The 15,510-nt window shown below is 36.1% G+C and overlaps 1 protein-coding gene across 1 annotated transcript in view; it reads left to right on the top strand.

Moving 5' to 3' along the window:
- The window catches only part of LOC140503263 (uncharacterized), a 79,873-nt gene extending 64,994 nt beyond the window's left edge, over window positions 1-14,879 (top strand). The window contains exon 6 of the mRNA XM_072607067.1: window positions 13,009-14,879. Within this exon, the coding sequence (XP_072463168.1) occupies window positions 13,009-14,879 (1,871 nt within the window). The remainder of the gene's footprint in view (window positions 1-13,008) is intronic.
- The last annotated feature ends 631 nt before the right edge of the window (window positions 14,880-15,510 follow it).

Genomic DNA, 15,510 nt, shown 5'->3' on the forward strand with positions numbered 1-15,510 from the left:
CCTTGGTATGTTTCATCTCATTGAGTTGGTGTGGAATAAAAGATCGAGATCTGGTCTCAAAGGTAGAAAGAGCTAGTTTTAATTCCCAAGTCACTTAATTCCTCACTGCTCCAGGCAGTCCTTGTAAGAGTGTAAGTTACAGAGGAGGTACAAATCTGCATTTGTTGAGGCTGTTTTCTCACTGAGATTTTTTTGCTTTCTTTTCTTTTTTTTCTGTTAGGCACCAGCCTCTTAGGGATACAAAGTCCGTACTTCTCATCTTAGCCCAAGACCAGTACTTGGACAATGTGCAGAATATTGCAAGTATCAGTACTTAAACCTTCAACAAATGAAAGGACTTCAGAAATTATATCAAAGGGAATTGACTTGTAAATTAAACACACTCTAAAAAACAAGAAGATAATAATATAACTGCATCCTACAATGAAGACAAAACAGTGTGTCAGTTTTCCTTTAATAGATCCTGAAAATAGAGGTATCTAATAACTAAAGTTTCAGTGTCAAATCTCTCCGGGGGTCCCTGCAAACGCATAGGGCCCAATTTTATTCGGAAAAAGCCCCACATGTAGCAAGAGTGAGATCAGCTACATCAGATCTTGGAATATCCCTAGGGAGCTGGCGACGTCTTTCTATAATGAGGTTGGTTCACATTTTCATTCTGCTGGGTTCCCTGCCATGATTAGCTGCCAGTAGTTACAGCCCCAGTTCCATTTAATCAAATGGCATCAATCATCTATTACAAAAGTATATTTACTTTCAAGATATAATAATAATGGAAATACTTTTGGAAAGTATTTTGGAATTTTCATTTTTGAAATGGAAAAATCTCCCCCAGCACCTGGGGATACTTTCTCCCCACCTAGATCCCTAAGGAGAATGGGCTCAGACTCACCCACCAAGTTCACTTCCAAATGAGGTATGACCAAAGGGCAGAGGACAGTGTATCTCTACTACTGCTGTGCTATGTCAAAGTCAACTCAACATGTGTAAGTTGGGAGAGGAATAGTGAGAGACACTTCAAATGAAAAACACCGAGCACGCTGGTTGTGTACTCTCCTGACCTTTGGAAACTCCCAAAATCATAGCTGTCTCCAGTCTTCTTCATCTTAAAGCAAGAAAGAGTCAAGACACTAAAAAGAGAGAGGGCCAGATACTCTCATGGGGTGAGAAAGGCCTAAGGCCTCTCTCCCTACTTTTAATCTTCGTTTATCCCCTGGAACATAAGCAGGCAGGAAAGAAAGCTGAAGAGTTTCCTATACACATTAAATTAATTATCCGGACAGAAGGAAACCAAACAAAAAACAACCCTCATTTAATTTGACTTGTAACTCTGACTATTCAAAATGTTGCTATTCATCCTGGTTTTGTCATTGGCAAACTTGATAAGCATTCCACATATGCCTTATTTAAACGACTGATTAAAATGGCAACTAGCATAGTACCAATGCTTGGATCACTTCATTGGAGATCTTCCAGTGTAACTTCATCAGATTAGTGTCTACACTAACGTCTTCTATAGTACTCAACTAGTTCCAAATCTACCTCGTTTTATTGCCACCTAATCCACACCTCACATTTCCTGTAAGAACAGAATGAGAGACTTAGTCACAAACTCTTCTAAACCTGGGCAAACGACATCTACAGCATTTCCCTGATTTCCCAGTTTAGTTACTCTTTAAAAAGAAGAAAAATCTTAACCCCACCATTCTTGATGAAGCAATGCTAGCTGGCCTTTTGTGATCACCACTTCCTTTCTGAGATTTTCACTGATCATCCCTGTATGTTATGTTTTAGAATTTTCCAGGGATGGAGACCAAGATCGTGGGCAAACAGGTTTGAGATTTCATTCTTATCTGTTTGGGGAATCAGGATATTTGCCTTTGTCCAGTGCTGCATTGATAGTAATAGTAACCAATTTTGATACCATGTTTTAAAATCTATGGAGCACTTTACATATGTTAGCCCTTTGAGCTCCCACACCTTGGGATGAAGTCATTCAGGGATTATTATCATCTCCATTTTAGGGATGAAGAAACTGAGACCCAGAGAACCTAATGGGTTTGTGCACGGTGATAGAGAGTGTGAGAGGTAGTGTCTTACCCGTGCACCACCACCTTTCATTCATTATCAACCTTGCTTCAGTATTGATACCTGCCTCTCTCTTTAGAATATAGCTCATATGACCTTGGGGACTTGAGCACATACAAGGCAGCTAGTTCAACTGTCTTCTTACTTATCTTGGCCATTAGCTCCTTCTAAAGAAAGAATCACAAACAAGTAGGGCAGCTTTGAAAGTTACATGATGAATTTATGATGTTCTTAAAAAGAAAAACAAGCTGTATATAACAGATCAGCATTTCATATACACCCCTCTCCTTCTGTTCTATCATGTATTTCAAAATGTTCATTTTATTTGGCATTCACTTCAGAGTTAAAAAAAAAACACAAAACAAAACCTTATAAGACATTTTTGTTCAGATCTCTGAACTCCAAAGATCGTTATTCAAAGAGAACAGAATGAACAGTTGAATTTTGCCTTCTTTATTTTTTCATTTGTTACTTGGCCATCTTTTAAAAAATATTTATATCTTCTCTTTCCCTAATATAGCTTTAAAAAAAATCCTTTTGTTTTACATGACTTTCTTTATCTTACTGCCTCCCCTTAATTCCTGCTACACTTTAGCATGCCTCCCACAATTGTAATGGAATTCTGTCTTCTTTTGTAACTATCTTCTGTTAATTGCCCTCCCTCCTATTTTCTATACATCTTTTAAAAACAAATTGATTAGTGAATTTCCTGTGTATCAACTTGAGACAACTATATGAATTGTTTGAATTGTTCATCTTTACGTCTTCAGAATTTGACTCTTGAGATTTTCTCACCCATACTGAGCCTGCTTTTTCCTCCATAGAATTTTAGTCTGAGATCCCACCTGTTCTTTTCCTGATCCTTTTAAAATCTGCTCTTACCAAATCTAGGATGTATATTGGACTTTTTCTGGATTTTTTTCAACTTCTCTGATATAAATTCTAAGATGAAATGATCATTTTTACCAAGATTCCCATCATTCCCATTCCAGGAACCAGATTTTCCTTGTTGCTGAGAATCAGATGCAGAATTCCATTGCCCCTGACCCATTATTTTTGAAGGATAACATTATTAAACAAATGAAGAAATTGTTAATAGTTGTACTTTGGGCAAAAGGAGAGTTTCAGCAGGTGTCTAAATCATTCACGTTCCATCACTACCATGACATGCCTTTGGCAGACTTGTGCAGCAGCAAGTATTTATTAAGTACCTTCTGTTTGCCAGACTCTTTACTAGGTACTAAAGCCAGAAATATTTAATTGACATGGTTCCACTTGAGGGAAGGAACTACTGTATACTGCAGCTTCACAGATAATTAAATACAAATGATATATAAAATCATGGGAAATGGGGAAAGGGATGCTACCAATTTGGGTAATCTGTAAAAACTTCTTTTTTAAAATAAAATTTTATTTTTTCTCCAAGTACATATAAAAATAACTTTTAACACTCATTTTTTTTAAGTTTTGAGTTTCAAATTCTATCCTTCCTTCCCTTTCCTCTCCCCTCCCTGAGATGGTAAGCAATGTGCAATCATGGAAAACATTTCCTTATTAGTCATTTTGTGCAAGATGACTGTGTGTGTGAGAGAGAGAGGGAGAGAGAAAGAGAGAGAGAGAGAGGGAGGGAGGGAGGGCAGGGGGAGGGAAGTATGCTTAATTCTGTATTCAGACAATATCAGTTCTTTCTCTGGAGGCAGATAACATGTTTCATCATGAGACCTTTGAGATTGTCTTGGATCTTTATATTGCTGAGGACAGCAAAATCATTCACAGTTCTTCATCATACAATATTACTGTTACTGTATAAAATGTTCTGGTTCTGCTCACTTCACGTTGTATTAGTTCATGTAAGTCTTTCTAGGTTTTTCTGAAATTATCCTGTTGGTCATTTCTTATAGTACAATAGCATTCTATTATAATCATATACCACAACTTGTTCAGCTTTTCCCCAATTGATGACATCCCTTCAATTTCCAGTTCTTTTCCACCAATAAAATAGATGCTATAAATATTTTTGTGGAAATAGATTCTTTTCCTTTTTCTAAAAAAAATTCTTTGGGATACAGATCTAGTAGTGGTATTGCTGGATCAAAGAGTATGAACAGTTTTATAACCCTTTGGCGGAGTTCCAAATTGCTCTTCAGAATGGTTGGATCAGTTGACAACTCCACCAACAGCACATTAGTGTCCCAGTTTCCTCACATGCCCTCCAACATCTATCATTTTCCTTTTTTGCCATATTAGCCAATCTTATAGGTAAGAGGTGGTAATTGCATTTCTCTAATCAATAATGATTCGGAGCATTTTTTCACATGACTATAAAGAGCTTTGATTTCTTTTTCTGAAAACTATCAGGTCATAGCCTTTGACCATTTAACAATTAGGAAATGACTTGTATTCTTATAAATTTGATTCAATTATCTATATATTTGGGAAATGAGGCCTCTATCAGAGATACTTGCTGTAAAATCTTTTCCCCCAGTTTTCTGCTTTCCTTTTAATTTTGGTTGCATTGATTTTGTTTGTGGAAAACATTTTTAATTTTGTGTAATCAAAATGATCTATTATACATTTTGTAATGCTCCCTGTATCTTGCATGGTCTGAAATTCTTCCTTTATCCATAGATCTGACAGGTAAATTAATGCTCTCTTAATCTGCTTACAGTATCACCCTTTATGTCTAAATCATATACCCATTTTGAGCTTTTCTTGGTATACAGTGTGAGATGTTGGTCTATACCTAGTTTCTGCTGTACTGTTTTCTAGTTTTCCCAAGTAGTTTTTATCAAATAATGAGGTTTTTTTCTCAAAAGCTTGGATCTTTGGGTTTATCAAACACTAGATTACTATGATCATTTGCTACAATATATTGTGTACCTAATCTTTCACTGATCCACCACTCTATTTCTTAGTTATTACCAGATTGTTCTGACAGTATATTGAAAACTGAGCTTTGAAAGGAGCTAGGTATTCCAAGAAGCAGAGATGAAGAGGGAGAACATGCCAGGCATGAATTATCATAGGCCCAGTCTAAAGCATGTTCCAGGCATAGAATACTATAAATCTTTGGGAAGCATAAAACATAGTTAAAATCAGCTTGACTAATACAGGATCAAAAATAATCAGAAATAAAACAATACTCACTTCCTGCAGAGTCAGTAGGCTTGAAAGCAAAGAGAAGCAAGAGGCAAGGTGAAGCTTCTGACCCTAACTCCCTCTGGGCTGTAACTTCTTACCTCAAGCAGGGAGGAAGCAAAATGACCCTCTCTCTCCCTTAAAGAACTAGGCCAGCCTACATGAAACAGATGTTACTGCTCCTATAGAGGGGGAAGAAGGAATGTGCGGGTCTGAGGGAAAATGATATATAATCAGCATGAAAAAACAGACCAGTAGTAGATTTTGAGCAGCTTTGAAGGCCAAGCCTTCTTTCATAGTTGAGAGCTACTTTCTATAAAATGAAAGGGTTGAACTAACTACCTTCCAAAGTCCCTTCCCACTCTAGATCTATGATTCTATGAGCCTGTAATGAGTCCTGAGCTCAGGAGAGAGATTAGAACTGTGTCCACAGATCTGAGAGTCACCTGCATGGAGGTAATAATTGAACCCGTGGAATCTAATAAGGTCACTAATAAGAGAGAATGAAGGACCTAGGAGGGTATGTACACAGTAAGTGGAGCAGAGTAGAGATGAATATCCAGCAGAGGAGATTGAGAAGATATGAACAGATAAGAGGAGAACCAGGAGACTGGAGAATATCCAGAAGGAGGGAGTGATTTATCAGCAGCGTCAGTAATCAGTCAAGTAGTCAGTGTCAAGAGGGGTAAGCATTGAGAAAAGCCCACTGACAATTAGATCAGTGGTAATTCTGAAGGGACCAATTTCATTTGAGGGAGGTCAGAATACAGGATGTAGAAGGGGAGGCACCAAAGACAGCTGCCTTTTTTCTCCCTGTCATTTGTGCATTGGGTTTCCAGACCTTCATCTTTATTAAAATGGTTTTGTCTGAGTTCATCTTTCTTCAAACAGTCCAACATGAAATTCTACAGATAAAGCACATCTACTGTCACATAGCAACAAGAAAAGAAAGAAGAGAAAACTCCTACACCTCCATTTTATTTCTTTCAAGGGTTAAATTCTTTTTTCTTTCAAAAAAAGTTTTTTTGTGTTTAAAATTCTGAAAGTAAACTCTCCAAAAAAAAGAGAATATTTCCAGTTACAAAGTAGAACAAAAAAGAGGATTACAGTGAAACGTTACTTGTTACATAATTTCTTTTTTAATATATATATATATATGTATATATATATATATATATATACACACACACATATATACTAAATTCAACATGTTACTTTCCAAGCTGTCTCACTTGTCTACGTTTTATTCTGGACTTTCTGTTCTCTTCTGTGCATTTTTAAATGTTTCAATGACCCAATGATGTTAATAACTTATTTCTTTTCTTCTGTTATTTTGGAAACACTACTGATAGCTCTTTCCCTGTCCCCAAATCCCCACAGTGGGGGGAAAAAAGAAAAAAACCAAATAAACATAGTTGAGTTCCACATATTTGCTATCTCCAACAATGTACATCTCATTTGGGACCTTGAGTCTGTCACTCCTCTGTTAGGAGATGGGTAATATACTACATCCTTAGTCTTTGGAGTCATGGTTAGTAATAAAGTTTTCAAAGGTTTTTTTATGTTTTTACTGTATACAGTACATTGTCATTCTGGATCCGCACACTTCACTCTGGATTATTATATCCAAATATTCCCATTTCTTTGAAACTTTTCCTTTCGCCATTTCTTATTGAGCATCAAGTGTAGCTGCCTTTTAAAAGTATTCCATTAAAATCATAAACCACAATATGTTTAGCTATTTCCCAACTTATAGCTCTCCCATAGTTTCTAGATCTTGGCTATCAAAACCAGCACCACCACCAAGACTCAGCAAGGCAAGATAGAAAAATTCCCTACAAAATTTGTAAAATATTTAGGAGTCTTACTTACTGAGATACTTTGAGACTATGGACATACAATTACAAAACACTTTTACAGAAATAATTGCTTAGACTGTGCTAGCATAATAAAACAATTCTACCTAAATTAATTTATTTATCCAGTGCCATCCATGCTAGTGAAATTACTGAAGAATTACTTTATTTTTTAAAATTACCAACTTAAACAAAAAAGCATTTCCAAACACACCAAAACATTAAACGAGGACTCTGGGAAACTGAATATCTACTTTATACTGCTTTAAATATATGTATATATATGTATATATATATATATATATATATACATATATATATAGACACACACATAAAATAAATTCTACATTATTTTCTTGTTTAATTGAATATTTTCCCCAGTCACATGTAAAAACAATTTTAACATTCTTTTTTCAAATTCTGAGTTCCAAATTCTCTCCCTCCTTCTCCTTCCCCCCTCACTGAGAAGCAAGCAATTTGATATGTTATACATGTGTAGTCATACGAAACACCTTTGCATGTAAGTCACTACCTGTTTTTTTCAAAACTGCCTTACTTACTGTGCTTCCTTTTTAAGTTCCTTCTGTAGTCCTATGTGCATTTAAAAAACTGTTACAATGACTTTTTGGTGGTCAGTAGGAGGGGATATCACTATTACTAACTTCTTCCCTTGCCCTCCCAATTAATCCAGAGGAAAAAAGGGGAGGAAAAAACAAAACCTTTGTAAGAAATAAGCATAGCAAACCAAATGAATCCATAATGTGGGTATGTCCAAAAATACCTGTCTCTATCTCCTCTGTCAGGAAGTGGTTATTGTGTTCATCCTTCATTGCTGAAGAAGACCATGCCATCAAGAAATGATGACATGACTTGCACTTGACTTGGTTTTGAGTGAGGGAGGGCTGTGCAGGTCACCAGCCTCACTTCTCCTCCAGAGCCATCTGAATCCAGTGACCAGATATTCATCAAGATGACTGGAGATGACCCAGGATGCAATGGGAGACCTTGACCCCTTTAGGTCAAGGGCTATTTAGGTACTAATGTGCTTCATCATAGATCCTCTGGAGACATGGTTGGTCATAGCTTTGATCTAAGTTCCTTTGTCTTTTAAAGCTATTTTCCTTTACAGTGTTGTCTTTGTAAAAACTGTTCTTCTGGTTTTGCTCATTTCACTCTGCATCAATTCTTACTAACCAGGATTCTCTGAAATCCCCTCTTTTTGTCATTGCCTGAGGCAAAATGATACTTCATTGCATTATATACCACAATTTGAAAATAGATTTAGAAGAGAGGGCAAGAAAAGACAGAGCAGGCACCAAGTGTAGCTGCCTTTTAAAAATTTTTCACTCAGCAATTATTCAATTGTCTCAGAGGTCATTGAAGGCATCCCCATAGATGGTAGTTCCTTTTTAACCCTTGCCTTCTTTAATCATCCCCTCAGGATCACTGAGACCATTCCCTCCCTGGTATTATCCTTTCTTACTCTCCTCCTACCTATCCCCAGTTGTTACCGTGTTGGATCTGATGGGTTTCTCCACCAAACTGTGTACCTGTGATATCAACTCTCCACTGTCCATTTCAGGTAAGAGTGAGATTCATATGATTCCTCTTCTCTTCTCCACCTTGTCTTCCATGTTTATTTATTCTTCCCAAGCATGCCAGGTTTGAACAATAACATACTCCATCTCTTTCTTCCTTTCTACGCCACTTTTCCACTCCCTTCTCTTCCCCTCTTAGGACTCATAGGACAGAAGCAATCCACCTCCAAGATCTCTGTTTTTCTTACTGAACTCTCTCAATCCTTTTGAAGACATTAAGGTTCTGAGGACATAACTGTTTCTTCTCCTATTAAAATGTTATACTATATCATGATATAAGTCTTTCCGGGTACTCAAATGAATTTACTTTTTCCAATTTTCTTTGGACTCTTATGTTTGTATTTCTAAGTTCCTACTTAGCTCTAATTTTTTTTTTCATCAGAAATGTCTGAAAGTACACTATTCCATTAAAGGTTCCTTTTGCCCATGGTAGGATTATATGTAACTTTGCAGGGTAAGTTATTCCTGCTTGTAAACCTATCTCTTTCCTTTTGAAATATTGTATTCTGAGGTCTACTCTGTTTTAGCAGAAGTTGCCAAGTTTTATGTGAACCTGATTGTGATTCTGTGGCACTTGAATTGCTTCTTTTTGGATGCTTGCAATATTCTTTCTTTGATGTGGGAGGTCTGGATACTGTCTATGACATTTCGGGGGTTCCTTTCAGGAGATGATGGTACATTCTGTCTTTGCTTTGCCCTCTGGCTGTAATAGATCTGGGCAGATTTAATTTATGATTTCTTGAAATAGTATTTAGCTTTTTTTTAAATCATATTTTTTCAAGAAGTCTAATGATTCTTAAGTGATCTCTTGTTCATCTGTTTTTCAGAAGAGTTGTTTCTTGACCTCAGTTATCTTATTCTTTCTTCTATTTTTTCAATCTTTTGATTTTGTTCTGATATTTCTTACTGTCTCATGGAGTCATGGATTTCTACTTGGTCTATTTTTGGAGATTTTGTTTTTAAGTAAGATTTACTGTTCGATTTTTAAAGCTAGTATACACCTTCTAATTCTTTTCTCCAAAGCTTTTATTCCATTTTAAATTTCTTGTTTCATTTCTTCCAGTTATTCATTAAATCCTTGTGGAAAATCCATGCTTTCCTTTTCAGTTGTTATGGAGTCAGATTTATAGTAATTGTTTTCTACTAGTTGGTGATTTCTTTGATTTAATCATCTCTCTAGCTTTCAGCAAATATTAAGTGCCCACCATGTGCCTAATACTGTGCTAAGCTTTCGTCTCTGAATTGTGATTTTAAATAGCATAGAAAGAAAAGAGGAGGGGGCCCAGGAGAGATGAGGGGGACACCCATCTTTAGCAGGTATGAACAAGATGAAGATCCAGAGGAGACTGAGGAGTAGTCAGATAGCTAGGAGGAAAACAAGGAGAGAAAAGTGTAATAGAAACTTAGAGAGAAGAGAGTATCAAAGAGGGTGAGGTGTTCAGCATTGTCAAAGGCTGCAGAAAAGTCAAGAAATATGAGGTTTTAAAAATGGCTATTAGATTGGGCAAGTAAGAAATCATTTGTAACTCTGAAGGAGAGCATTTTTAGTTAAATGATGAGGTCAGAAGCCAGACTCTAAAGAGCTAAGAAGGCAGGGAGAGGACAGGACATGGAGAAGTTGGTTACAGATGACCTTCCTAAGGAGTTTATCCACAAAAGGGAGAAGAAATATGGGATGATAGCGAGTGGGGATGAAATGAGGTTTTTAGTGGATGGGGGAAAACATGGACATGTTTGTGGGCTGTAGGGAAACAAGCAGCAGAGAAGGGGAGACTGAAGATATGTGAGAGGATGGTGAGGATGAAGGGGACAATGTGCTGGAGGAGATGGGATAGAGTAGGATTGCTTGTGCATGAAGAGAGGTTTGCTTGGTAAGGAGAAAGGCAGCCTGTTTGAGGCAAAGGAGAAGAGAGTGGCTGAAGACATCTGGGGATATGAGATGAGGAGAAAGAATAGAAAAGACAGCTCTGAGCAAATGGCCTCAATGTTGTTGTTTTTTCAGGAAAATCTGAGACATGATTCTCTGCTAAGAGGTGGAGAACATAAGCTCTTCAAGGCCCTTTTGGGTATCTCAGGACAGAGGGTTAAGAACCTCAGAACCCTTGGACCTTGGTTGCCCTTCTCTACATGCTGCTTCCCTAGGCTCTCAGCGTCTACCCAAAGGGGAATCCTCTGCTCTTATTGACTCTAGACACAGAACTTTGCAGGCTATAAATATCCTATCTCTGGCCACACAAGGAGGGACCTTTATCCCTTGCCCATGGGTGCCAGCTGTCTTTATGCTATTCTGGGGTGGTAGACATCACTACTATAGTTTTTATTTGAATTTCTTGATCATTATTCTGTCTGGTGCAAACATCAAGGTTTTGCTAGATGGGTAACAAGGATATGGATGGACAATAGCTGTCTTGTTTTGGCAGCCACCTCAGAAGGATGACCTAAAGGATTACTTTTAGAGAGCTAGAAAAAAAATGGAACCAGTCTCATCTGAAGGAACTAAAGATCAAAAATCATCAGAGGATAAAAAAAAGATTGAAATTAAAAGTAGGAAAAAAAATCATCACAGGAAATAATGGAGCAAGGGAAGTGGGGGGTTTAGCCAAGGACAGATCCCAAAGAATTCTGCAAAGCAGCTTTCATCAAATTTTTTTGGTACTGGTTAAAAGACAGAAAAGTTGATCAGCAGTGTCCAGTAACCCAAAGACCCCAAATAACAGAACGAATACTTACTGTTCATCAAAAAGTGCAGGTAAAATGGAAAAGCAGAAATTAAGCTTACACTAACTTCTCATACTATATATCACAGAAATCTCCAAATGTATTAATGACCTAAATATTTTTATATGCATTAAAAAGTAGTTGTTGTTGGTATATAGTGCTTACTATGTGCCAGGTTCTATGCTAAGTGCTTTACAAATTACCCTATCTCATTTGATTCTCACAACAATTTTGGAGATAGGTGCAACTGTTATCCTCATTTTATGGATGAGAATAATGAGGCAAATAGATGCTTGCTCAGAGTTACAGCTAATAAGTGTCTGAGATTACATTGTAACTCAAGTTTTCCAGATTCCGGCTTTGGCACTTTCATCCCCTATTCACCTAGCTGCCACAAGGAAATAAGGAAGAAAATACATTTTTGTAACTATAGATAGGGGAAGAGTTCAAAACCAAATAAAGAATAGAGATGATTGATTACAGAGAATAAAATGAACGGTTTTGACTATACAGAACTGAAAAGTTTTTACACAAAAAAAATGTAGTTAAAAAAAAGGTAGTTAACTGGGGGGAAAATCTTTGCAGCAAGTTTCTGTGATAAAGGTTTGATATCCAAGATATATTAAACTGATTCAAACATAAAAATGACAGCCATGCCTAAATAAGTAAACAGTCAAAGAATTTGAACAGGTAGTTCTCAAAGAAAGAAACTCATACTACAAACAAACATAAGAAAAATACTTGAAATCACTAATAGAGAAGTGAAAATTGATACAACTATGGTTCCACTTCATACTCATCAGATTAAAAAAGATGGAAAAAAAAAGAAAAATGACAATTATTGGAAGGGCTGCAGGAAGACAGGCACAATGGTGTACTGTTGGTGGGGCTATAAATTGGTCTAATCATTCTGGGAAGTAATTTAGAACTATATCCAAAAAGTCACTAAATCGTGCCTATCCTTTGATATAATATCTATCACTTGTAAGCCTATACCCCAAAGAGATCCAAAAAAGATGGAAAATGCACCAAATATTCAAATGGGGCCAGGGATTCAATTCCTTGTCTATTTTTGTCTGTTTTTCTGTCCAATGTTCTTATCCTAAATTTTCTCTGCCAACTTTCTCCTCTTTGGTTCCTGGATTTTCTCTCATGCGATTATCTTTTAAATATACAATGCTATCCTACTGTTCCTTCTACCCCTTTTTAAACGTATCCTGTACAATCTTTCAAGTTATGGTTGGGTTTTTTTTGCTGTAAACAATATTATGTTCCTTCAGTTACTTTATCTTATTCTTTTTTTTCTAGGTAGCCTTATTCCCACTGGTTCTCTTCCCCTCATCTCTGATTCCCTCCTCCCATTTTGAATTCCCTTTCCCTTTGAAGTTTTCATTATTAGTTCCTTTTCTCCCCTCCTGCTTTCATCTGCTACATAATTTTTTCCTCTTCCACTTTTTTTCTAGCAGTTGCTTCCTCTTCTCCTTTTCAAGTATTCTAGATTATTGATCATTCTCTTTAACAGATGAGACAGAATTGAATAAGTCTCAGTTTTCTTTCTTCAAGCACTGCAAATGATGCATACATAGTAACACTTTTTCCCTTTCTTTTAGAGTGCCTCAATCTGGAGATTAGCTGTGAAACAACAGAGACAATTCCAAAACTGGACAGTTTTGTGGGAGAGTCATCCAATGAAAAATTCAAGTTAGTAGAAGCCTGGCAGTGTGCTATTCGATTAGAGCAAGGAAAGGGCAACCATGAAAAACAATACGAGCAAGTGACAGTCACCCATAGGAAAACATCTACTAAGTCCATTGACAATGAATGTAATATATTAGAGAAAGGATTCCATGTGGGGTCAAGTTCATTTCCAAAACAAAGAATTCATACACAGAAAGGTCGACATAAACATGATAAATGTGGAAAAAACTTTACACATATTTCAGGTGAAAGTAAACAAGACAGAATCTTTTCTAAGAAGAAACTCTGCAACTATAATAAATGCAGTAAGTCATTCCATTACCATTCACACCTTATGCAGCATTACAGAAAATATACTGAAGAAAAAGCATATGAGAATGGGAAAATCTCCAACAACACCTTATCCCTTACAAATTGTCTGACAATTCATGCTACAGAGAAATTTTTTCAGTGTACTGAATGTGGAAAAGCCTTCAGTTGCAAATCTAGTCATATTCTGTATCAGAGAATTCATTCTGGAGAGGAATCCTTTGCATGTAAGGAATGTGTGAAATCCTACAGAAGTAGTATATGTCTTATTAAACCTAAAAGATTTCATATTGAAGAGAAACGCTTTGAATGTAGTGAATGTGGAAAATCCTTCCGTCACTGCAGAAACCTTGACGAACATAAGAAAATTCATACTGGAGAGAAAATCTTTGAAAGTACTGATCATGGAAAATACTTTAAACATTGTAAAAACCTTGACAAACATAAAAGAGTTAATACTGGAAAGAAACCCTTTGAATGTAATGAATGTGGGAAATTCTTCAGTCATTACCGAAGTCTTCACAGACACAAGAAAATTCATACTAGAGAGAAAAACTTTGAATGTGTTGAGTGTGGAAAATACTTTAGTCATTTTAGAAACCTTGACAGACATAAAAGAATTCATACTGGAGAGAAACCTTTTAAATGTAATGAATGTGGAAAATCCTTTAGCTATAGGACCCTGCTTACTCATCATTATAGAATCCATACTGGAGAGAAACCCTTTAAATGTAATGAATGTGGGAAATCCTTTAGAGGACGTGGACATCTTAATAGACATATAGTAATTCATACTGGAGAGAAATCCTTTGAATGTGATGAATGTGGGGAATCCTTTAGAAGGAGTGAATCCCTTAATAATCATAAGAGAATTCATACTGGAGAAAAACCCTTTAAATGTAATGAATGTGGAGAATCCTTTAGAAGGAATGAATACCTTACAAAACATAATAGAATTCATACTGGAGAGAAACCCTTTAAATGTAAAGAATGTGGGAGATACTTTAGAAGAAGTGAATCCCTTACTAAACATAAGAGAATTCATACAGGAGAGAAACCTTTTAAATGTGATGACTGCGGGAAATACTTTAGGAGGAGTGACTCTCTTACTACACATAAGAGAATTCATACTGGAGAAAAACCTTTTAAATGTAATGAATGTGGGAAATGCTTTAAACAATACGGAAACCTTAGCAGCCATAAAAGAATTCATAGTGGAGAGAAACCCTTTGAATGTAGTGAATGTGGAAAATCTTTTCGTCAGTGTGGAGACCTTACTAAACATAAGAGATTTCATACTGAAGAGAAATCATTTAAATGTAGTGAATGTGAGAAGTCTTTTTACCATTGTGAAGACCTTGATGGACATAAGAGAATACACAATGGAGAAAAACTTTTTGAATGCAATGAATGTGGGAGAATCTTTAGAAGGATTGTATCCCTTTCTAGACATAGAAGAATTCATACTGGATAGACACCTTTTGGATGTGGTGATTGTAGGAACTCTTATAAATGAATGTCTGATAAAGATCTGATATAAAGGATTTATAGGGAATTGATACATAAAAATAAATTCTATTCCCTTTTTACAATGATTAAAGAATATGAACAAAGAATTTGCAAAAGATTTGCACTCTACAACATTCATGTGAAAGAATGTTTCAGATCACTAATAATAAGAGAAAGACAAGAAAACAATTATGATTTCATTTCATACCTTTAAAACCAACAAAGAAGACAGAAGACAAAATAGTAGATGTTGAAAGGCTTTAGGAAGACAAGTACATTAACATGTGGTTAGCAGAGCTGTCAACTGGTCCAATCATTCTGGAAAAAACATTTGGAATTCTATTTTTAAAAATCATTAACTGTAAGTACCCCTTAATTTGATAATACCACTAGTAGGAGATCAGAAAAATAAAGCAGTGCATATATATATCAGACTTTTTTGATATATTGCTTCATATTACTGAACTATTTCCCACTCCTTTTTGTTATTCATTATTATATGGCAACCTTTTGGAAAGGGAAAGAAAAGGATACAGTGGGAAATGTGGGTGATGTAAAAATAAAATATATCAATAAACATTTTTTAAAGGCAGGAA

Source organism: Notamacropus eugenii, chromosome 5 (genome assembly GCF_028372415.1).
Source record: "Notamacropus eugenii isolate mMacEug1 chromosome 5, mMacEug1.pri_v2, whole genome shotgun sequence".
Lineage (NCBI taxonomy): Eukaryota > Metazoa > Chordata > Mammalia > Diprotodontia > Macropodidae > Notamacropus > Notamacropus eugenii.